The sequence below is a fragment of the Phacochoerus africanus genome, chromosome X (genome assembly GCF_016906955.1).
Source record: "Phacochoerus africanus isolate WHEZ1 chromosome X, ROS_Pafr_v1, whole genome shotgun sequence".
NCBI lineage: Eukaryota > Metazoa > Chordata > Mammalia > Artiodactyla > Suidae > Phacochoerus > Phacochoerus africanus.
In genome coordinates this window covers 9,303,475-9,327,752 of record NC_062560.1, presented here as the reverse complement: position 1 = coordinate 9,327,752, position 24,278 = coordinate 9,303,475, and the positions used below count along the sequence as shown (strand labels likewise).

Genomic DNA, 24,278 nt, shown 5'->3' with positions numbered 1-24,278 from the left:
ACACCCGTGTCCACAAGCCAACTGCAAGGCTTCCTCCCAGCTTTACTGTCATATTGACAGACTTCTCAACCATTCAATGGGTTCATTTAATGAACCCACTGCATCTAATTTTATTAGACTCTCATCTCTTTTTTCTTTTAATGGCCCCACTCACAGCTGTGGCAATGCCAGATCCTTAACCCACGGTGCCGGGCTGGGGACAGAACCAGGGACTCCGCGGTGACCCAAGCCGCTGCAGCTGCATTTTTAACCCACGGCACCACAGCGGGAACCCCGGCATCTCTTGTTTTGAATGTGTCCCGGATGAAGTGACGGTTGCGCGCCTGCCCCCGTGTTTCTCATCGACCCTGAGATTTCGGCTGCTCAGTTCTGCACAGGGCCCTGATCTGGAGGACCGCCTGGGCCATGTCTCGATGTCGCAGCAGGACAGGCTGGACCTTCTCCAGCAGCCAGGACCCCTGTGGGGCGGCGGGGGGGGGGGGGACCCCAGCCCCTCCCCGGTAGCTCCTCCCCTCCGGACTCCGTCTTCAGCCTCAGGGCGGAGACCGCATCCCCACCCAGAAGCCCGAGTCCCGGCTCGAGGGCGTCTCCTCCCCCGCACTCACCACGCCCCCCCCCCGGTCCCCTTCGTCTTGTCCCCCACGAACGAGGGTCCGGCCACTCACCCGCTCCGCGTCACCAGGCACTGGCGGAGCCCCAGCTTCCGGAAGATGTCCACCACCGTCTCCATGGGCGTGTGGTCCGTGACCGTGAAAGGGCTGAGGTTCAGGACGCGCCGCAGCTTCAGAGGGTGTGGGCTGTTGGCCGGCAGCTCGGGGGGCTCCTCCGTGAAGTACATGACGGAGTCGCTGACGATGCCCTCCTGCCTCTGTCTGGCGTTCTCTGCAATGGGCGAGCAGCGCCGTGAGCCCCCCCACCCCCCACCCCCGGGCCGGGTCCCTCCCGGCAACCCCATCTGCACGGCAACCCCCGACTTCCCTCCCCCGCACAGCCCAGAATCCCACGGAGAAGGGGGCCCCAGGGCAAACTCCACATTCTTAATGAGGGGCTTCAGCCAAACATCTGTGAAATTGGCATTTCTCTCTTAAGCTAAGGCCGTGCGAGGCTCCCCCCTGCCGGGACCTGATCCTTCACTGCCAGAGTCTTGCAAGACGGGCCTGACCAGGCTGGCTCCTGGGTGGGAGAGCGCTGCCTCTCTGCCCAGCCTCCAGGGCACCCCGCTGGCCCAGGGCCCGCGCCCCTGCTTTCCTAAGGCCTTCACCTCATCAGGGGCTCAAGTTTGAGGTGCAAAGAAACCTCCTTTAGCTGCCCAAGGACCCTGACACATTGCTGCTTTTTTTGGTTTGTTTCACAAGCTAACTTACCACTGGCCCACAAATGGCATTCTGCATCCTGAGAGGAACAAGCAAGCCATAGGACCATCCCAGGCTCACAGCCCAGAAATGCAGCCCAATCCCAAATATGACCCTTGGGAGCAAAGAAACAACCCTAGGAAAGCTGCATTTCTCCCCTCCTACCCCTTGGATGGCCTCTCTTAAAAATGGGCCATTTTGTGGATTTCTCAAAGAAAGATAGTAAAACTGTTATGGGAACAATTAGCCGCTTTCTATCTGCAGGCAAGCCCACGTGAACGAAAGCTGAAGAAAAGTAGGGTAACAGGAACTCATTAGAAATACAGCTTTATGCCGCACTAGAAACCCAGGCTATTTTAAGTCACACATGAAATAAATCCATCGGTCTCAAGATATTTCTCCAAGGCGATTTTCCTTCTGTTGGAATTTTAATCTTTCTTTTGGTTCATGGGAAAAGGTTAGGGAAAATGTACAAGCAAGGCTTGCCTTAAAACGGATCCTGGTTTCTATAATACTTTTTTTTTTTTGCCTTCTCAAAGACGACTATTCACCTATATTGTTCTTTGAAAAATAAAATTCTAACTGTTGGCTCGAAGGCCATTTATTGCAACAGAGTCCTCTAATGGAAAACTGGCAGCATTCGGGGTCAGACTGAGTTTGAAAAGGGGTCTCTGTTTAAAAGGGGAACAGAGGGCCCGCCGGGCAAATGCCTGCACAGTATGTGGGTCAGGTTCAATCGAGTTCCATCAAATGGAGTAAGACTCGGCCTCAAATACCAGATGACACTGATGCGCAACATGTTGGCAGATGCAGATGCTGCACGAGACACACTGTGTGCTTCTCTCCTAAATCGAGATGGTTCTGTCCTGAAGCACCGAACACAGTCACCGCTCACGTCCATGGATCAGCTGATTCTCAAAAAAGTCCCACGTGACAGGGATCCCATCTGTTTCAATGATCCAGCTGAACATCAGGATCAGGTCAAGCCACAAGCCCCAATCAAGCACTGATGACATGGACGTGCTGAAGCCCTGATGAAACCAAATACAACTTGGCCAACTGCTGATTCACTTGCAGAAATAAATCCCAAGCTCCCACCTCCTCTGCATCTAGTGATGGGGTCAGAAGCCCTGATTCTAACGGCACGTAGCTCTGTGAACTCTCACTCAGCAGTGTGTTCCCGGTGCCAGGACAATGCCTAGAACAAGGCAGACACACAAAACAGGAATCTGCCAGATGCACGCCTGTGTCAATCCATCAACGAGTGAACGAATGAGAGGGTGTACTGAACATCGGGGTACGTGGCTGTGACGGCCTTGGGGAACAGAGCCCCTGGGGCAGGAGAGCCCCGAGCCAGCCACTGTCCCAGCATCAGCTGGAGGCAGAGCCAGAAACCTGAGCTATACCCCTTGCTACCCCAAGAGCGGCAACTTTGAAGCGCTATTAGAGACGTTCTAAACTTAGGCTGGGATGACGGCTGCACAACTATACACATAATAAAATTCAATGAATTATAAAAAAAAATTTTAGACAAAGCAAGACCCATCCTAAAGCCTAGGACTTTGCGGATGCAAGCGCTACATACAGACCAAAAGCTGGGGAACGGAAGAACCAGCAAGGAAGCTCTTCGCATCTCTCTACCAGGGTGAAGCATCTACTCCCAGCTTGGACAAGAACTCATCAGTCACCAAAATGCCTGCAACAACCCCAGCATGTACATTCACAGAGGGCAGGCACTGGCTGCTGCCAGCCCTGTGCCCCCAGGACAGCACAGTGCATTGTGGGGGCTACATGACAGAAACGCTTCCTGTGTGAAAGGGTGAGCCGACACCTCACCCAGGGCACGATCCAGAGCTAAAGGCTACATCCACAGTACAGGCGCCCAGAACCCAGGGACTCATGAGAGCCTGTGTCAGAAAAGAAGCGAGGAGCTCCCGTCACGGGTCAGTAGAAATGAATCTGACGAGTATCCATGAGGACGCAGGTTTGATCCCTGGCCTCGCTCAGTGGGTTAAGGATCCAGCGTGGCTGTGAGATGTGGTGTAGGCCACAGCTATGGCTCAGATCCCACACTGCTGTGGCTGTGGTGTAGACTGGCAGCTACAGCTCTGATTTGACCCCAAGCCTGGGAACATCCATATGCTGCAGGTATGGCCCTAAAAAAGTGAACAAGAAAGACGTCCCAGTGACTACGTGTAAAGACAAGAAGAAAAGGCACTACGTGTTAATCGGGGTTTTCTACAGTGTTGACAGTGTGAATATGGGTACCTTTTTTATTTTCCCTTTTGCTTCTGATTTCCCCAACATTCTATGATTATGTATTACTTTTTTTTTTTTTTTTTTTTGGTGGTGGTGGCCCCAGCAGCATATAGAAGTTCCCGGGCCAGGGACCGGATCCGAGCTGCAGCTGTGACCTACGCCACAGGTGGGGCAATGCTGGATCCTTATTCCAATGCGCTGGGCCAGGATCAAGCCCACATCTCTGCAGCAACCGGAGCCACTGCAGTCAGATTCTTAACCCACTGTGCCACAGCAGAAACTCTGAGCAGTATTACTTTTACTTGACGAAATGCAATAAAGGTCGTGTTTGGTTACACTGTTTTCAAAATTCTTGCCGGTACAGGAGGTTTGCTGTTGTGTTCTTCCAGAACTACTCTCGCTGGCTGCAACTCCTGAAAAATGGTGTATGTTTTATGAGCACCTGCCAAGGTCCTTCAACTTGACATTCCACACGCTAACAGCAATGAGCCTAATGCCGGGTGCAGAAAGGGTGATTCGGGAAGTGTTGATCAAGGGAATTTCACAAACTAAGATAGGCCAGGAAATTTTAAAAGACCGGAAATTATCACATATCCAGTAAGTTATTACAATGGTTTTAGAGCGACGGTTCTCGGGATGGGGTTGCTACTGGCACCTAACGGGTAGGGACCAGGGACAAGCCTACAGTGCACAGGACAGCCCCTCTGGACAAAGACTGATCCAGCCTCAATGTCAATGGTGTTCAGGTTGAGAAACTCGAATCAGCTTTTTAGGGAGGTAATACTCTACCATCCTGTTCATTAAAAATGCTTCCCTAAAACAGAGGTTCTTGACAAGAAAGGTTAAAATGGAAAACTGGGGAGTTCCCATCATGGCTCAGCGGTAGCGAACCCACCTAGGATCCATGAGGACACAGGTTCGATCCCTGGTCCTGCCCAGTGCGCTAAGGATCCACCGTTGCCACAGGATGTAGTGTAGGTCGCAGATGTAGCTTGGACCTGGTGTTGCGGTGGCTGTGGTGTAGGCCCGCAGCTACAGCTCCGATTCGACCCCTAGCCTGAGAACTTCCAGATGCCACAGGTAGAGCCCTGAAAAAGCAGGAAAAGAAAAAAAAAGGAAAAGTGAAAGCAACTATCATGATGATCAGTACAAAGGTGATGTGATTTTTAAAAGAACAATTTAGAAGAAAAGGTAGATTACTTGATGACAAGTTATAGTTGACGAAGGCACAGAAGTCCCCCTGCACGGATGTTCTAATTAATCCCCTGCAGAAACAAACAGATGACACCACTGTCCTCCACGGCCTATGCCAATATTAACCGCTCTCCCAGGAAGAAGACTCTTTACCCCTCAAGAGCCCACCCATCAGATCTGACACGAATCAGCTCATTCAATCCCGGACGGAGACCCCTTTCTGCAAGTAAGCCTCTTTCGCCTGCTGGAGAGTCATCATTAAATCATCTAGCAGACGTAAAAAACAAGAGCTCCCTTCACTCTTGCCTGTAACTCTAACTTTCCATCCCTTTAATCATCTTTGCGGCTTCCCGCTGAGTCCGCTCTGCATCCGTCCCCACCTAATTGCAGAACGCAAGCCTGCGAGAGCCTGGGCCTGCCGAGTGCAGAAAGGGCCTCATACTTGCCAAGAGTCCCGAGAGGTAACGTCCCATCTCCCGGGAATGCGAGGAAGGGCCACGTAGGGCCCCACGTGCGAGTCCGGGATGGGGGAGGAGGGCCACGCTGCCTAGATGCTGAGACTGAACGTTCGCCGACAAAGACAACAGCCATGGGCCGGCTTTCCAGAGGCAGAGCGAAAGTAACACCTTTTCAGCGTCATGGGAGCAACTGATACCATTTTAAGGATGACCTGTGAGAAGTAAAAATCCTTATTTGCCTCATTTGGTATTCCTCTCTTATCCTGGACCCGTCAAACACCTCTGCTCCTGATGCCCTCGAACGTGTGACGGGCGCCACATCATTAGCTCAGTGCTACGGTCTGATTTCCATATTCCTGAAAGGGCAGCTCGTTCCGCAAATACAGGTCGCGAATTTCTCCACCAGAGCACAGAACTCTCGTCTGAGCCACGGAGCAGGAGGACGGCTTCTCTGAGGGCCCCAGCAGAAGGCGCCCGGCCTTCCCTCGAACCACGTCAGAGGCAGCTTCTATACTATTATCGGTCTGATTGAAAGCGCACAGGTATTATTTACGCCGCGTGTTGCCTCTTCAGACATTCCAAACATAGCTTCGAGGAGCGCGCTCGGTTGGCAAGCTTACATTTCTTCTCTTACCGGTTGATGGCAATTACTGCTTCCCACTTGATTACAGTAATGGGTTTCAGCAAAATGAGTAAGCTGTCTCTTAGCAGGTGCGCCTGCAGCTACACAATAGGTAATGGATTCCGTGACATTTATTACTCGAGTTTTGAAATTTCAACCTTGGCTTAAAAGATTTTAGGGGTTGAATACATTTTTTAAAAGCTGCTGATTACATTAATTTCAAACAAGCCCAACCCCACTACGCAGCTTTAAAAAAAAAAAAAAATCTCGTTATTTCTAAGGCAAGAGATATGCCTAAAGGCACCTATCTGTTAAGCGATGGGACCTATAATAAAGAGAAGAACCACGGGGCACTTAAGCACAAATGTGCTTTCGTGTCTAAAACATAAAATCGATGGCCGCTTTGGAGGAGATAAATATGTTGGGGCAACAGGCAAAAAATAGAGGCTGCAGCGCATTTAAACTTATTGTTGTTATAAAGCCTTTGATGAAGATACTTTAAAAATATTTTAAAGGCTATTTAACACCTCAAAGAAGTTTCAGAAATCCAAAGGGAGAGCCTTAGAACCACTTAACAAAGGGCAGGGATCGGCGAAGGCTCTGCCACGCAGCCCCACGCCGCCTCCCCGCAATCCCCCCCACAAACTTCACAAACGCTCTGGAAGACGGGACGTGCGGCACTGTCACCCAGGGCACAGTTGTGCCATGTCACGGGCCCCGGCCCACCGTGAGAGGCAGGGCTGCTGCGCGGGAGGGCATCTGTGTTACCACTCGCCCCGGAGGCGCTCTGTGGCTCCCTGCCCTGCCGCATCACGAAGGACCCCTGGAGAGGAGCCCCCGGAGGCTCAATGCTCCATCCTGCTTGGGCCTCCGTCTTAGGAATCCTCCAACCTCCCACTCCCCTGCCAAGCCGGTCATCCCCGGGCTGACGGGCCGCAGGCCTGCGTCTCTGAGCCACCTGTCCCTGGGACCGCTCACCTGAGCCTTACCCACCTCTCGTCTCCCAACTCAGCAGCCTGCCCCTCAGCCCAGCTGACCCTGTTAGCACACAAGGAAGAAAAGCACCCCAAGGAACCGGCTTGACCCACGTGGGCCTCGAACTGACAGAACCAGACATAACGTCACGAAGTGAAGCGCTGGGCTTGCGCAGTGCCTGGGGGGCATCTAAGTCCATCGGCCTGCCTGGAAGTCTGTCTCTGCACCCAGGTGGCCAGGCCGGCCCAGGCTCTCCCATCTTTCCCACTCAGCATCACCCCACAAGGCCCTAAGAGAAGGCAGCAGGAGTTCCCTAGGGTCTCAGTGGGTTAAGAATCCAGCACTGTCCCTACTGAGGCTTGGGTCACAACTGTGCTGCAGGTTCCATCCCAGGTCAGGGAACTTCCGCATGGCACAGGTACCACCAAAAAAAAAAAAAAAAAGGCGGCAGCTTGCCTCCCAGCAGTTGGGGTCCGGGGGGCTGCTTGCAACACGGTGGTCATTTTCCAGCCAAGAATGCCTCTCCCAAGACCCTGTTCCTCACAGTGTGACCTGGGGACAATTGCTTGGGAGCAATGCAGAGTCTCAGGCCCCAGGCTCAGACACTGCATGACGGCCAGATCCCAGCGGTGATACGATCCAGCATGAAAAAAACGTCAGAGGCCCTGGCGTGAGGCCCCCCGACCCTCCCCTACTCCCTCTAGGCTCTGCGAGAATTTGGGGGCACACCCAGGGCCACACGCGCGCGGCTCCCAGGGAAAGGAGAGCCTCCCCAGCTTCACTCACTTATTGCCAGAATCAGCTCCCTCCTCTGGGCGAAGCCGATGAGGCGCTCCGAGTCCCTGGAGACGACGACGGGGAAGCCGTTGTAGTCCGTCTCCTTGATGAGCGTCTCCACGTCCTCGACGGTCATGCTGTCCTGCGTGAGCACCGACAGCGGCGGCTCCCCGCGCCGGGGCCGCATGACGTCGGTGGCCAGCGTGCGGTGGGTGAACTCGTCCTTCACGTCCAGGAACGGGTACCCGTTTAAGTGGATGTGGGCCTCGTAGATGCCTTCCTTCCCAAAGGCATCGGCCACCCACTTGCTGGTCACGGCCGCCGCCATCAGAGGCACGATGTACTCCAGGCCACCCGTCAGCTCAAACATGATAACCACCAACGACACCGTCATCCTGGTAACTCCACCTGCAAGAGGAGAGGGCGAGGGAGGGGCGGGGCTCAAGTCCACAGCCTCGAGAGGATGTCGAGGGGATCCTAGGTGGGCTCCGCGGGTTTCGAACTCAGCGAGGGCGGCTCTCTTCCGGAACCCCACTGGCTGGAAAACGGGAGCGATTTTTAGGGGCCAGAGACAGGCGACGGACCTGGACCACTCTTGCGCCCCTTGGTTTTCAAAAGAAGACTCCATCCCAACTCCCCACCTTCCAATGAGCTGAAACCAGGGTATCTGGAGCCCAGCATGGGGAACATTTGGAGCGGGATCATTTTCTGTTGGGGCGGGGGGGGGGGGAGGTTGTCCCGTACAATCTAGTGTTGGATCCAACAGGATGCTGAGCAGCAACCCTGTCCCCCACCCACTACATGCGAGTAGCACCCCCACCCCCTAGTGGGACAATCAAAAATGTCTCCTCCATTGCCACCAACAGCCCCCAGGTGAAAATCACTATTCTAGACAGTACGGCAGCAGGATGCCAGAAACCCCATCCATCCACCTGGGTCCCTGGATGCCTGAACAGAGAAATGCCTTCTGCTACTCACATTACACACACACACACACACACACACACACACACACATGCTGACTCTCATTATTCGAGGTAGTTACAATCTATAAAGTCACCACAAACAATAAATTAGCCAATACTGGATCACTGCCCTAGGGCAGAGAGTTAGGTTTCTCCGAGCCTCTGGACACATTTTTGTCAACCAATCAACACAAAACCTTCTTTTATGTGTGTTTGTGTTTCAAGACACCTTATTTATTTGATAACCATAGCTGACTCAATAACACTGCCCTCACAGCCAGCAGCACTCACACCTGGGCTGGAAGGAAGCTTCTCGAACACACTTATTTTCTCCGGAAGGCACATCCCAGCCTTCCTATGCTTAAGAACACAAGACAACACGGCAGCCTTGCACTTGGGGGCTGCTGTGAACGGCAAAATCATTCACAAACAGCATATACACACACACACACACACACACAAAAACACCCAGTCCTCAAGAGGCCAGCAAACGGACACCTATGTACAGTCTAGGAGCCGAAACGAGAAGGTGGGCCTTTGCCGCCATCCACCTCGGCTGGGAACACGTGTGTGGGACACACTCCAGTTTTCCACCACACTGCAGGCATCCCAGAATGACCGCACAGCACCCCAAGTATTGACTGGGGGTTACAGACCGGTTTTAGCAAGTAGGCGGGCTCCTCAAATGGAAAACACGAACGCGGGGCGGCAGCTGCCTACGTGAGCAAGACACGAGCCTCGGTGCATTAGGCCAGTGAACTGGAGGGGTTTCCTTGTGACAGCAGCACAACCCTGCCTCTCCTGAGAATGCAAACACCTCCCTCTGGCCAGCCCTCCACACCACACCAGCCTCTGCATCGGTCCACCTCCCCTTTCCTTGCCCCCCCCCCCCCGCCCCAAGCCCATCCACCCCCTCTGCGGCTGTACCTAGGCAGGCGGCCGCCCCCACCATGGCATAGAGCCCTGGGGTGACGCAGTCTGCTCCGGGCCGGCACCAGTTCCTGAAGATGATCCAGTCGTGGTGATGGTACGCCAGCTGCTCCACGCCGATGCCCACCATCCTGCCCGCCATGGCCCCCACGGCCATGCTGGGGATGAAGAGGCCGGACGGGATCTGCGGGGAGCGCAGGGGGCGAGGCATGAGGGGAGGCGCCCCGCCCCCCGAGAGACAAGCGCCCCCCTCGACAAGCCTGCGTCTGGCTTCCGTCTTCCAAGGAGGGCAACGCTGCCACGCGAGTCAACCGGGAAACCCCGACAAGGCACTTCACCTGCTTGGTGGGAGCTACTGTCACTTGGAGGAAACGCGATTTTACGCTTTCATTTCCTCGCCCTCAAGAGCTGGCCTGGTTTGCCTGCTGGGGATTAAAGAATGATAAGGCCCGCTGCAACTAACATTCAAAGTGCCCATCTGTCACTTGAGAGACGCGCCGCTTTCGCTCTCCCCTTGCGCATCATTCAGATTAGCTTTTCAAATTAAATGCCGAGCCGCAGCACGAAAATGGAAAAGCGGGGCCTTCGACTGTTCCCAGGTCAAAGAAAAAGGCTTAGAAGCCCCAGTGCAGCTGCCCTGCATCTTCCCGAAAGCTCCTCGCAGGCTTACTACCCTCCTGAATATACAGCGGCCAAGCGCCGGTCACAGAGAGGGCGGGCGGGTCCCTCGTCCTGACAAAGTCCACTTTCCGAAAAGTATTCTGAGTGTCTTCAGGCCAGGTTAGAGGCAGCAAAGAAACGGACGATGTAACTTGCTAAGAGTGTGTTTTGCACTTTGCTGTGTGAAAACGCCTTTTCACTTCTCTAGTGATCAGACATGTGCTACAGAACACGCCTCTGTTCACCGCAGGTGACCACGGATCCTGACCGGCAGCTGCATTTATGCCCCCCCGATGCCTAGACTGTCATCCACCTGAGAACGAAAGAGGATCTTTTTTTTTTTTTTTTTTTTTGCTTTTGCGAGCCAAACCTGCGGCATATGGAGGTTCCCAGGCTAGGGGTCCAATCGGAGCTGCAGCTGCCGACCTGCACCACAGCAACGCCAGATCTGAGCCGAGTCTGCATCCAACCTAGGCGGCAACTTGCAGCAATGCCGGGGTCCTCAACCCACTGAGCGAGGCCAGGGACAGAACCCTCATCCTCAAGGATCCTAGGTGGGTTCTTAACCCGCTGAGCTACGACAGGAGCTCCTAAAGCGGGTACTGAACCAAACTCGAGTTTGACTCCTCGGTGTGATGTGCAGAGCCTGCGACATGCCTAAGGAATTCGTTCCACTGCGAGCTCCCCTCATCCCCCCAGTCATTTCATCCCCTGCAACTTCAAAGCAGACCTCTCCCGGCAGGCACCAGGAGATGCGGCCGGTTGTCTTCCTCAGACACGAAAATAAATCCCTTTGCTAGGAGACGATGGATCAGAGGCAGTCAGCTGCTTAATAAAAGCCCACCCTTCCTTGTTCTTAAATCAAAAATTCAGGTTTGCGTCTGGCCATTACATTCAAATACACAGCTTCTCAGACTCTTTTCGTGGCCGCATCCACAGCACGTGGAGGCTCCCGCGCCACGGATGGAATCTGCGCCACAACAGTGACCTGTGCCGTAGCGGGGACCACAGCAGATCCTTAACTCACTGCACCACAAGGGAACTCCTCTTAGACTTTTTTACAAGAAATAATTCATGAAAATACCACAAAAGCAACAGGAACAGAACACTACGGGGCTCTGGAGGGTTCCCAGCGTCCTACTCCTGGGCCTGGGTGCTGGTACACACGTGGGTTTTGTGAAAGTTCGCCCAGCTGTACACGTCTCCAGGTGAAGGATGTACTCCGAGCCTTAGCCTCTTTGCTTGGAAAATGGGGTTCGGAGTTCCCGTCGTGGCGCGGCGGAAATGAATCCAACAAGTATCCGTGAGGTCGCGGGTTCGATCCCTGGCCTCGCTCAGTGGGTTAAGGCTCTGGTGTGGCCGTGAGCTGTGGTGTAGGTCACAGACACAGCTCAGATCCCGTGTGGCTGTGGCTGTGGTGTAGGCCGGTAGCTACAGCTTCGATTGGACCCCTAACCTGGGAACTTGCATATGCCACAGGTGAGACGCCCCCCCCCCCAAAAAAAAGAAAGAAAAAATGGGGTTACCATTTTTACGCCACGGGCTTGCTGTTCATTCCAAGGCGTCGCTGCTTGCTGGTTAGAGGCAAGCCAAGGGCTCGGCAACACTGGGCCAAGGCTCCCGTCCCCACCTTCCCTTGGGGGACGGGGGTCTCGGCCCAGAAGGGCAGCAGGTGCCCCCCCCCCCGCCCAGGCCTGGCCTCGGGCCTCGTCTCCACTCACCTTCATGCCGAAGGTAAATATGGTGATGACGATCTTGAAGATGAGCGCCAGCGCCAGCTGCCACATGGCCGTGTAAACCCCGAGCCCCGCCGGCCGGTCAGGGATGTCGTCCACGGGCCGCGTCATGTTGGGGTCGTTGATGTAGTCGCAGAGCTGCGAGGACTCGAGGGCGCCGCAGTCGTTGAAGAGCTCGGAGATGAGCTCGCTCGTGCTGCGGCGCGTGTAGGGGTTGGGGTAGGCGACGATGGCGGTGATGGCGGTCACGGCGATGACCTCCAGCACCGGGTACTTGCCCAGCCTGGTGGTTTTGCGCCTCCTGCACCAGGCGATGTTGCAGCGGATGAAGAGGGTCCCCCACAGGCCCCCGAAGACCCCGAGCAGGATGAAGGGGAAGAGCTCGGCCATGTACCAGGGCGTGTGATACTCCACGTAGAAGAGCACCAGGCGGCTGTTCCCAAAGGGGTTGATGGACCGCAGCGTGAAGGCTGCCACCAGGGCTGCGAAGAAGGACCGCCACAAGGTCTTCAAGGGAAAGTAGTAACTGACCTGCGACAGACAGACAGACGGGTGGGACACCAGAGACTGGAAGAGCGGCCCAGCGCCCCAGGCCTACGGACCAGCAGCCACCCGCGGGCGTTGGCCGTGAAAGTCACATTCAAGACCAAAGGTGGACGGTACCCCCGCCCTCGATCCAGATTTCATTAGGGCCAAGACGCACTGACAACGGTATTTAAAGGGCTCTAACCATGTCTCAAACGGGAATGGATACTGGCCGAGGTGCATCTGAGCGACTTTTTTGGAGCGAAATGAAAATACCTCCTCACAATGCTGTTTATGGCACAGAGGCCCTCCTAAAAGCAAAGAAACTTCTGACTGGATTCTCCAGCCCACAGAACAGACCATGGGATGAAAGGCCTGGCCCAGCAAGTGTGCCCGGACGGCATGAGTTATGAATGGTTTTTGTTTTGTTTTGTTTGTCTTTTTGCTACTTCTTGGGCCGCTCCCGCAGCATATGGAGGTTCCCAGGCTAGGGGTCGAATCGGAGCTGCAGCCACCGGCCTACGCCAGAGCCACAGCAACGCGGGATCCGAGCCGCGTCTGCAACCTACACCACAGCTCACGGCAACGCCGGATCTTTAACCCACTGAGCAAGGGCAGGGACCGAACCCGCAACCTCATGGTTCCTCGTCGGATTCGTTAACCACTGCGCCACGACGGGAACTCCATGAATGGTTTTTACATTTTTAAATGACTGGGGCAGGGGGAGTTCCCGTCGTGGCACAGTGCCTAACAAATCCGACTAGGGACCATGAGGTTGCAGCTTCGATCCCTGGCCTCGCTCAGGGGGTTAAGAATCCGGTGTTGCTGTGAGCTGTGGTGTAGGTTGAAGACGCAGCTCACATCCCGTGTTGCTGTGGCTGTGGTGCAGGCCGGCGGCTACTGCTCCGATTCGACCCCTAACCTGGGAACCTCAATATGCCGCGAGTGCGGCCCTAGAAAAGGCAAAAAGACAAAAAATTAAAAATAAAAATAAATAAATGACTGGGGAGAAAAAAACTATCTTGTGACATGAGAACTATTCAAACGAAGAACAATATTTGGTGATGTGGGACAATCATAAAAAATCCAAATTTCAGCGTCTTAGTGGAAGGCAGCCACGCTGCACACGTGTGTGCTTTCTGCAGCGCCCTCCACCCTACAAGGGCCCCGCCGAACCCCGACACCCACAAAGCCTAGGGGATCCGCCCCCTGGCCCTTTACAGACAACGTGGACCCAATGCTGGGCGAAATCAATTTGGGTGGCAGAAAACGAAAATGCTTCACCTTAAGGTGCTCAGGAAAAAAGAGGAGACTGCAAATCTCCCCCAGAAATCACACTGGCAACTTTTTCAAACAATGGTTGAAAACAGCTATTTCATGGTGAAAACCACAGCTCCACAAGGAACTGCAGGAACCTCCCGATCCGCCTTCGAATCTCGTCCTCTAAGGAGATGGAGCCTCCGCCCCACGAGGCCCCTCCGCTGTCCGCACCCACCTCTTCCAGACTGAAAAGCACACCCCCGATCGGAGCACCAAAGGCGACCGACACCCCGGCAGCAGCCGCAGCCGACAGCACCTGCAAGGCAAAGAGCTCCCCGTCAGCCCGAGGCCTTTCGGGAAAACCAGCAGGGGCAGGAAAGACGGGGCAGGGGTGGGGCTCGACAGCAGACGGAAACCGCGCTGCTCACCTCGCGCCTCTTGCCCTCATTCTTGCTGTACTTGGAGAAAAGGCTGCTGAAGAAGTTGCCACAGCAGCAGGCCACGTGCACCAGCGGCCCTTCTTTGCCGAGGCTCAGGCCCGAGGACACCACCAGCACCAGGGTGACAGTCTTGATCAGCAGGGTCCACTTCCCCAAGTAGCCCCTGATGATGAAGCCGCTCAAGATGGTTTTGATCTGAAAACGAGGATGGAGAGGGGGGGGGGGGTCAGCGGCTTCGGGGCCCAGCTAGGGAGAGAGAGGCAGCTTTCGAGGTGAGGTGCGCTAGGTCATTTGCCAGAGCGGCTGCTCTGGTGGTTAAATTAAGCTAGAGTTCTATATTCGCAGAATTCGTATTAACACACAATTTTATGTGACGTTAATGGAAACCCTACACAATTCAACGCAAAGTAAATCTTAAGAATGAGTAGAGTGGAATGGCTGCTGTGGCCCGGCAGGTTAAGAACCCAACGAGCATCCATGAGGATACGGGTTCGAATCCTGCCCTCGCTCAGTGGGTTCAGGATCCGGCATTGCCATGAACTGAGGGGTAGGTCGCAGACATGGCTTGGGTCTCGAGTTGCCGGGGCTGTGGCGTAGGCTGGCACATGCAGCCCCATTCGTCCCCTAGCCTGGGAACTTCCATATGCCGCAGGTGCGGCCCTAAAAAAAAAAAAAAAAGAAATTGGTAGAGTAATAAAAGCGCCTAAGGAGAACAGAGTAACTACCAGTCTCTTCTTACTGATGGCGTTTTGTGTTGCTTACGCTGTACTCTCTGTTGTGTTGAAGAGACATGTGTACCTATTGATTTTATTTATTTTTGGTCTTTTTAGGGCCACATCCACGGCCTGTGGAGGTTCCCAGGCTAGGGGTCGAATTGGAGCTGCACCTGCTGGCCTACACCACAGCCACAGCCACCCAGGAGTCAAGCCAAGTCCGTGACATACACCACAGCTCACGGCAACACCGGATTCTGAACCCACTAAGCAAGGCCAGAGATCAAACCTGCATCCTCGTGGATACTAATCAGATTCATTTCCGCTGAGCCACTATGGGAACTACTACCTATTGATTTTAACTGTTAATATTTGACTACTGAAAGACGGCCTAGATAAAGAAACAGATGTGACCAAGCAAAGAGAACAAAATATCAATTGAACTTTAGATCCGGGTCAGGAAACTACAGCCTGGGGGCCAAATCCAGCCCACTGCCTATTTTTTTTTAATGACCCATGAGCTAAAAGGGCTTTTTATGTTTTTAAATGTAATATGTAAACAAGTCTCCTAGGCTTTTGGTCAGAATAGTTGCTCCACTGTGTTTTTTTGTTGTTGTTTTTTTTTTTTTTTTTGCTTTTTAGGGGCGCATCTGTGGCATATGGAGGTTCCCAGGCTAGGGGTCAAATCAGAGCTACAGCTGCCAGCCTACCTCACAGCCACAGCAGCACCAGACCCGAGCTGCATCTGCGACCTATACCACAGCTCATGACAATGCTGGATCCTTAACCCACGGAGCAAGGCCAGGGATCGAACCCGCAACCTCATGGCTCCTAGTCGGATTTGTTGCCACTGCGCCACAATAGGAACTCCCATCGTGCCTCTTGACTAACAAAGCCTACAACACTGACTCTCTGCCCTTGATTGGAAAAATGCGCCAACCTCTACTGCAGGCCAGGGGATGTGGGTGTTTTACTGTCCAATTCCTTCAAGTTTTCTCTACATTTGAAAATATTCTTGATACAATACTGGAGAATGAAGATACTCGACATTTGAGTCCGTGATGGCCTCTGCCCTCGCACTGACTCCAGCCCTCTCGTCCTGAGAAGCACTCCTGATTACAGGCAGAGCTGACCGGCGCTCCACCTTGAGACCTGCCGGGTTTTGTAAATGCCAAACGAGGGCTTTCTTCCTAAAGGTGCAGGGGAGTTTCCGTAACACGCTTAGGCTTCAACTGGGGGGCAATTTCAGGGATCAGCTTGATCCACCGGAGTCCTCTTCCCCCAAAACAGCGTTCTTACAGAGAAGCAGCACCCATGGGTGAATGACGCTTTACCTTCAACCCCTCCCACCACGGCCTGAAATGGAGTCAATGTTCACCGCGGAGCTAGCAATGTACAAGCCTGTAGTGATTCATCAGCACGAAGCGAGCCAGCCAATGACATCCGTGGTCAGCATGTGTTGTCCCATCGTGTGACGCCTAAGGGGACGATCTCAGCTCTGGCCAAGGTCAGGACAATTTACACGGCTTCAAAGCGCCTCCTCGTGGGCACTGCTCTGCCAAGAAATGGGTTTCTCCAGGAGCTTCCTTCTCGACCCCTGCAGTGGAATCACCCAGGGAATTCAAAGCCAGTAAGGGCAGGCTCTCCCCACACCTCACGATGGAGGAAACTGGTCTGAGGCGGACAGCCTCCCCAGGTGATTCTAAACGCAGTCCCGGGCGGAGGCGCTGCTCCAGTCCCGAGAAGGCAGCGCGGGCATTTCCAATTTCTCAGTGTTTCAGAGGCAGTCCTGAAACACTCACTCTTCAGCACCATGTCACCTATGATGACTTGGAAAGGGTCATGAAATCAACTAACCCCGGAAATTTTACAAGCATGCGAATGGACCGTTTTCATCTCAGGAATTACTGATAGAGATGTTTCTTTTTCTTTCTTCTTCTTCTTCTTTTTTTTTTTTTTTTTTGCTTTTTAGGGCCGCACCCATGGCACATGGAGCTTCCCAGGCTAGGGGTCGAATCGGAGCAGTAGCTACTGGCCTACACCACAGCCACGCCAGATCCTTCACCCACTGAGCGAGGCCAGGGATTGAACCCGCAACGTCATGGCTCCGAAATGAATTCGTTTCCACTGCGCCCCGACGGGAACTCCGAGATGTTTCTTAATTGAAGGAGAACCACTGAGAGCGAGTGAGCATAGAGGCATCCTTTTCCAAAACACTAAGCTCCTATGCTATTCCGTGAACTAGCTTTTAGCCAAAGGCAGACAAAGTAGCAGTGGTCAAACTGGTCTTTCAACTAGCGGTCGTGGGCCCATCTGAACCTGTGCTCTGGGGATCTCAGATCCCTTTATTTAACGGATGTTTTATCAGGCCTGCCACAATCCTGCCCTTTTGTGTTGCCTAGAATAAAATTATCTCTAATTTTTTGTCAGTTAGTTAATGCGGATTTGGACCCAGGGGTACGGTTTAAGAGCATAATGCCATTTGGAAAATTACAAGCATCTAAATTACCTGAGCCTTTGCCAGCCATGACATGTGGTGAATGGAACAATGTAATAGGTATTTCGTAATTCGCTCAAATGACTTTATAAAATTGTCATGATCAAATTAGAGACTCAAGAAAGCAAATTCATTCCCAGCAGATGCCAAAAATCCAATCACTTGCTTTAATTTGAATTAAGAGAGACTGATCAAGCAGGGCTTTAAGGAGACGCATCGCAGCACGTCTGTGACTCAGTGGTGGTAACTTTAAAGCCTCTCTGGCAAAGAAAGATCTGCGAGAGAATTCATGTCGTGGAGGGCTGAAACAGCAACTCAAAGTACGTTCTAGAAGGATGTGATTTCTTCCATAGACATCACACTGTAGTCAGTCATGATTCTACGAATGAGGCAGAGAGCAGGAGACAGAGGGTCATCCTTGCCCGGTTCGCTCTAGATCCTGAAGCCCAAGAACGGGTGAGCACTTCTCAGTGTGCTTTCCAGAGCTCATCCGGGAGCATCTATTACGCAGGGGGGGGATAAAAAAAAAGGTCCCTAAATTGGCATTTAAAAAATGTTTCCAAAAGGGAGTTCCCGCTGTGGCTCAGTGGTTTAATAAATCCGACTAGGAACCATGAGGTTGCGGGTTCGATCCCTGGCCTCGCTCAGTGGGTTAAGGATCCAGCATTGCCGTGAGCTGTGCTGTAGGTCACAGACACAGCTTGGATCTGGTGTTGCTGTGGCTGTGGTGTAGGCCAGCAGCTGCAGCTCCAATTCGATCCCTAGCCTAGGAACCTCCATATGCCTCGGCTGTGGCCCTAGAAAAAGACAAAAAGACCAAAAAAAAAAAAATGTTTCCGAAGGAATTTTCAACCCGAGTAATCAAAATGTTTCGGAGGAAAACGCTGTGATTTTTAAACTGGGCGGAAGTACACTGCATTCAAAGTTTGTTCCGACACTGCACCCACGCCACGGAGCAGCTCACAGCCCATCACCTCAAACGACCAGAAGTGACTTTCTAAAGAGCTTCTGAGAATCTTTGCTGGAATGAAGAACAGCCCTGTATCTCAAACTGGGTGCCACTGGTTTGCATGGTTTTAGCTAGGTTTTGCCTGGAAGAAAGTTCTTTTCATCCAGAAACTACTTTATTTGCATTTGCTTTTTACTCTTTCCTCCAAGAACCGGGGAAGGTATTGCACCCTTAGGTTAGGAATTTCAAGCTCTACTATAATAACAGTGAAAAATTTGCTACTGCCGAGTCATAATAACCAAAACCTAATTATAAAACCTCCATTGGGTTCCTTATATTTGAAACGATTACTGTGAACTCTTTTATAAATAGAGAAATGAATCTGTTACGTATTATACACGGCTGAGAGCATACTGATAAAACAAGCACCCACGTCCCCAAGATCAAGTTCAACACAGAAGAGCAGGTACCTCATAAAGCCCTGTGTCTGCTTCCTCGATAGAACCTCCCTCCTCCCTGCCTCCAATCATTTCCTTGCCTTTCTTTATAGCTTTCGCATTTACGTGTATCGCTGAACAGATGCGTGTTTCATTTTGGTTGTTTTAGAGACTCTATATAAACACAATCACACTTTATATATTCTTCTGCAACTTTTTTTTTTCACTTGATACCGCTTTTTTTTTTCTTTTTTTTAAGTGGCTTTTTTTTGTTTGTTTTTTTTAAGTGGCTTTTTTTTTTTTTAAGTGGATTGAATCCCAGCTGCAGCAAGGCTGGATCCCTTACCCCACTGTGCCAGGCCAGGGGTCAAAGCTGCACCTCCACAGTGACCAGAGCGACTACAGTCAGGTTCTTAACCCACTGCGCCACAGCGGGAACTCCCTTGATACCGCCTTTTTGAGTTTCAGCCACAGCGTGTTCCCTGCGCTTTGTCACAGAGGAAGCAATGCTCAGCTCGGCATTTTACTCGTTTTGAGGGGAACTGGCACGAATAAAGATGCCCGCCTTGGACAAAAAACAGGAGCAGCCAACCCCTCACAGACAGTGCACCCTCCCTGTCTGGCTGAGTCATGCATCTCTAGTTCCTGGCAGGGGAAGATGGGCTTGCTTCCCACACGTTTTATTGTTGCTCTAAATTTCCCACCGGCCATCTCATTTTTTTTGCCTGTGTTTTTTTGTTTATTTGTTTTCTGTTTTTATTTCTGGCCATGCCCATAGAATGTTGAAGTCCCCAGACCAGGGATCAAACCCACACCACAGCAGCAATCCAAAACACTGCAGTGACAATCCTTAACTTGCTGTGCCACCAGGGAGCTCCCATCTCCTTTTTTTTTTTTTTCTGTCTGTTGAGGGCTGCACCCTCGGCATATGGAGGTTCCCAGGCTAGGGGTCGAATCGGAGCTACAGCTGCTGGTCTACACCACAGCCACAGCAATGCTGGATCTGAGCCGTGTCTGCGACCTACACCACAGCTCAGGGCAATGCCAGATGCTTAACCCACTGAGCAGCCAGGGATTGAACTCACATCATTGTGGATACTAGTTGGGTTCATTAACTGCTGGGCCACAGTGGGAACTCCCATCTCCTTACTTTGCAAGGTGGCTTGAGCCCAAAAGTGCCTACTGTTGGGCACTGGAATCAGAAATAGAGATGCCAACAAGAATCTGTTCTTTTGGGTTTCAGTTTGTTGTTGTTGTTGTTGTTTTGGCTGCACCTGCGACATGCAGAAGTTCTGGCGCCAGGGATAGAACCCACACAACAGTGACCTGAGCCACAGAAGTGACAGTAGGCCACCAGGGAACTCCCAAGAATCTGTTCTTTTCACTGTCCGGGGTGCCTTGGGTCTTCGATAGCCAATTAAGATGCAGTCAGTTCTGCCGTCACACTTGTTTTGAGGACACAAGCTTGTCCCAACGTGATTCATGCCGTCAGGGGAGAACTTGAGCATAACGTCAATTTCGCATCTGTTTCTGCATCATTTCATCCGGGAGAAGCACAAGGCAGAAACAGGAGCGGTGGCCGGAGCCAGGCGGGGATACAGGCAACACACACAGGCACATACCCCAGGAGCCCCCCAGCTCCCGAGGGCTCGAGAGTGTGGTTGATCCCTTTCTTCACCACCGAACAGGCGTAAACCTCTGCTCCTGACTTTATGAGGGTCCCATCTTTTTCACGTGTCACCAGTGACGTTTCTGAGTGCTGTGCCCCCAACCCCACTTGCCCCCCAGGCTCTGTGCTTCTCATCAGGCACTTCTGTGTCGCCCTGGGATTGTTAGGAACACGGACGGGGCACGAGGGCAGAGCTGGCCACGCTGAGGGACGAGGATGGTACCGCAACTTGGTTTTGAGGCTCCCGCAGCAACACGTTAATATAAATCATCCAAAATTCATAGGAAGCCTTTTTTTGGGGGTCATCTTTTCCTGGAATAAACACAATGCTAAGCTTTCCTTTTGACAATCCTTTCATTCCCCCGGCCCTTTCCATGAACTGCCGGGCCCGGCGGCAGCGCTGGCGGCGCGGCCAGAGTGTGTTATCAGTGCCGTGACGGCGCACGTCTTTGAGCTCAGCACCTCCGCTGTCTATGGGCATCGCTGCGGCACCAACGTGAAGGAGCCGGGAAGCGCACTGATGAGGGCGAGCCCCTAAGAACCTTGCAAACCACGTCTGGCTAAAAGTTTCCATGTCTGGGCTTTTCGGGCTTTGGCTCAAAGACAGTAATTCTAACCCAGCAGATCCTCCTTGGTTGAAGTTTGGGCTCAGGTGTTGCTTGGGACAGATGAGGTCACTTCCCTTGGTTACAAGAAAGTGCTGAAAAATACCTGCAAGGACGCTAAACTTACAGGGGTGCGCTCATGGCGCATGCACTGAACATGGAATTTGTTTGTTTGTTTTTTTTTGTCTTTTTGCTATTTCCTTGGGCCGCTCCCGCGGCATATGGAGGTTCCCAGGCTAGGGGTCGAATCGGAGCTGCAGCCACCGGCCTACGCCAGAGCCACAGCAACACAGGATCCGAGCCGCGTCTGCGACCTACACCACAGCTCACGGCAACGCCGGATCGTTAACCCACTGAGCAAGGGCAGGGACCAAACCCGCAACCTCATGTGTTCCTAGTCGGGTTCGTTAACCACTGCGCCATGACGGGAACTCCGGAATTTGTTTTTTAAAGTTTGCTCTTACTCTGTCACCAGAAGAACAAACCGTGGCAGGGAGTTTACTCATCAGGAAACTCTGTGAGCAACAAACCTCCGTTGTCCTTTTTGTTGTTTTTTTTTGTTTTTTGTTTTTTTGTTTTTTTTTTTTGGCTCTTTACGGCCGCACCCGCGGCATATGGAGGGTCCCAGGCTAGGGGTCGAATCGGAGCTGTAGCCACCGGCCTACGCCAGAGCCACAGCAATGCGGGATCCGAGCCGCGTCTGCGACCTACACCACAGCTCACGGCAATGCCAGATCCTTAACCCACTGAGCAAGGCCAGGGATCGAGCCTGCAACCTCATGATTGATAGTCAGATTCGTTCCCAATGAGCCACGACGGGAACTCCCCACTGTTGTCCTTTACACACTCCGTCACAGATGCTCTTACAAGTTACTCGAGTGCCGTAGTTGTGTGTGTGTTGATGAACTCCGACTCCACAGGTTTTAAGAGTTCTGCCTGGTTTGCAAAGACAAGAATTGAAGCATTCGAGGAGTTCTCTGGTGGCGCAGCACGTTAAGGATCTGGCGTTGTCACTGCTGTAGTGCGGGTTCCATCCCTGGCCCTGGAATTTCCACATGCCGCAGGCATGGCCGAAAAAACTGAAAAAGAACTTAAGCATCGAAGAGGCAACAGAGCATAAACGCTGGAGCCAGACGGCTGCGTTCGCCTCCCAGCTTACATGCTTAGTGACCTCGGGCAGGTTACGCGACTTCCCATCAAATGAAGCATAAGAGCACGAGTACCTACCTCACAGGCTCCTCGCGAGGACCAGATGAATGAATAGCTGTCCAGGGCCTGGAACTGTGCTTGGCATCCAAGGGCAACGTAAGCATGTGCTACTCTCATGAGCCCTAGAGAAGTGGGGCGCCACTCACCTCTGGTATACCAGAACCGCAGGCGTAAGGCGCGAACACTCGTACCAGGGAGACGGCCAGAAACGCGAACAGCAGCGCCCACAAGATGTACATTAGGTAATTCAGAATGTAAGCACTGGCTCCCTGAATAGGACAGCAAACAAGAAAGAAGAGTGAGCCGTCACAGGCCTGGGCGACCCATGTGCCCACCCCTCCCCAGAAGCTGTGACCGGACTGGGCAACTGCTCCGGAGCCTGGTCCTGCATCAACAAAAGGGCAGCAGTGGTTTTCTCAGCGGTTGCTTCGGCTCCGGTTGGTACACGGACGCGGCACCAGGGCCTGCGCGCTCGCCCTTCCACCAGCGGAGACCTCAGCAGTCGTGGACACTGCAAAAGGGGCTTGGATTTAATCACTGCTTGAGCACGAGTTCACGAAAGGTGTGAGGGCGACTTTCTGCCCTGGAGCAGCCACAACGTTTGTTTGGTCTTGTCTGTGGCGGGATCGGCCTCTGGTTTCTGGAGGCCACGCCCGTGCAGCAAGGGGCCCGCACTGTCGCGATGCAAGCGCAGGAACTGCGTTTCAGAATGCTTCAACCCAAATGTGGTCCCTGGACCTGCAGCCTCAGCATCCCCTGGGCGAGGACTGGACATGCAGAGTCTCAGGCCCCGCCCCAGACCTGGGGAGGTCGACAGACACGCCCGGGGGGGTGGGGGGCCCGGCCAAATGCTTCAACAAGCCCTCCAGGGACTCGGCTGCAGTTCCCATTCCCAAGGCAGCACCTCTGAGCACCTCCTTCAGGATGAGTCACTGAACCATCCAAAATATCTGATGGGGTGGGGGGGAGCGGGGGGTGCTTTCTGAACCGGACACGCAGTCTGCGGTCTTCAAGGCTGGGGACGGGACTTGGCCCGCCAGGTGGAGACCCCGATTCTCCACAATTCGGCTTCTTGCCACCATCGGGACCCCGCAAGAGAGCGGGGAAGGAAAGCGAGCACACCTACGAGCCAGGCCGTGGACATGGGCGGCCCCGTGTGCGCCTATAAAACGCAAAGACACGCTCCAGTCGGCTGTTCTGGCCTCGCCACCGCAGACACGCACCTCCTCTGCGGGGACGGATCACACTGAGGAAGACAGTTCACTCTGTTAAAACATGCACTCGCCCTGAGACCCGAAATAACGTCTCCCTCTTGCTAACGGTAATTCTTTGAATCAAAGGACAAATCAGAAAGGGGGGGGGAAGATGAACGGCGGGGCTTCCCGCTCAAGCAGGTGCGCAAAGAAACCACGGCGCCCCGACGCGCCCGACGCGTCGGCCCGCCCGCCTCCAGCGACCCGAGGGGAGAATTTACTTGTGGAAGGAATGGAGGGGCGTGGGGTTTCACGCCCCCCGTCGACTTGAGATTTCCAGGAATTACTGTTGGACTCCACCGAGAAAGAGGTTTCACAGACGAACAGAGCGCCCTCTCGCCATCTTCAGCTGCAGTAAGTCAATCGGGCCAAAGGGGGCGGGGCGGGGTGGGGAGGGGACAGGAGTAAACGGGTGACACCTGTCTTCCAAGAACAGTTCTAGCTTGAAGGGTCCCCAGAGGACTGCTGCTATGAATGGAGGCAACCCCCTCCCCTGGGTTTCTTTTCTTTTGGGTTTTTTTTTTTTTTTGTCTTTTTGTCGTTTTAGGGCCACACCCACGCTATACGGAGGTTCCCAGGCGAGGGGTCCAATCAGAGCTGCAGTTACACCATAGCTCACGGCAACGCCGGATCCTTAACCCACTGAGCGAGGCCAGGGATCAAACCCGCAACCTCATGGTTCCTAGTTGGATTCGTTTCCGCTGCGCCACAACGGGAACTCCATCCCCTGGGTTTCTGATCTGTCAACGACCCACAGCCACTGGGGCAACCACTGGATTCAGTTAGAAATTAA

General features: G+C 53.2%; 1 protein-coding gene across 1 annotated transcript in view; it reads right to left on the bottom strand.

The window, feature by feature from the left end:
* CLCN4 (chloride voltage-gated channel 4) overlaps positions 1-24,278 on the bottom strand; it is a 66,349-nt gene that overhangs the window by 10,601 nt on the left and 31,470 nt on the right. Inside the window, exons 6-12 of the mRNA XM_047765251.1 lie at positions 22,379-22,501; positions 14,142-14,348; positions 13,949-14,029; positions 11,914-12,459; positions 9,530-9,716; positions 7,647-8,045; positions 666-882 (exon numbers count right to left, since the gene is read on the bottom strand). Coding sequence (XP_047621207.1) covers positions 666-882; positions 7,647-8,045; positions 9,530-9,716; positions 11,914-12,459; positions 13,949-14,029; positions 14,142-14,348; positions 22,379-22,501 — 1,760 coding nt within the window. The remainder of the gene's footprint in view (positions 1-665; positions 883-7,646; positions 8,046-9,529; positions 9,717-11,913; positions 12,460-13,948; positions 14,030-14,141; positions 14,349-22,378; positions 22,502-24,278) is intronic.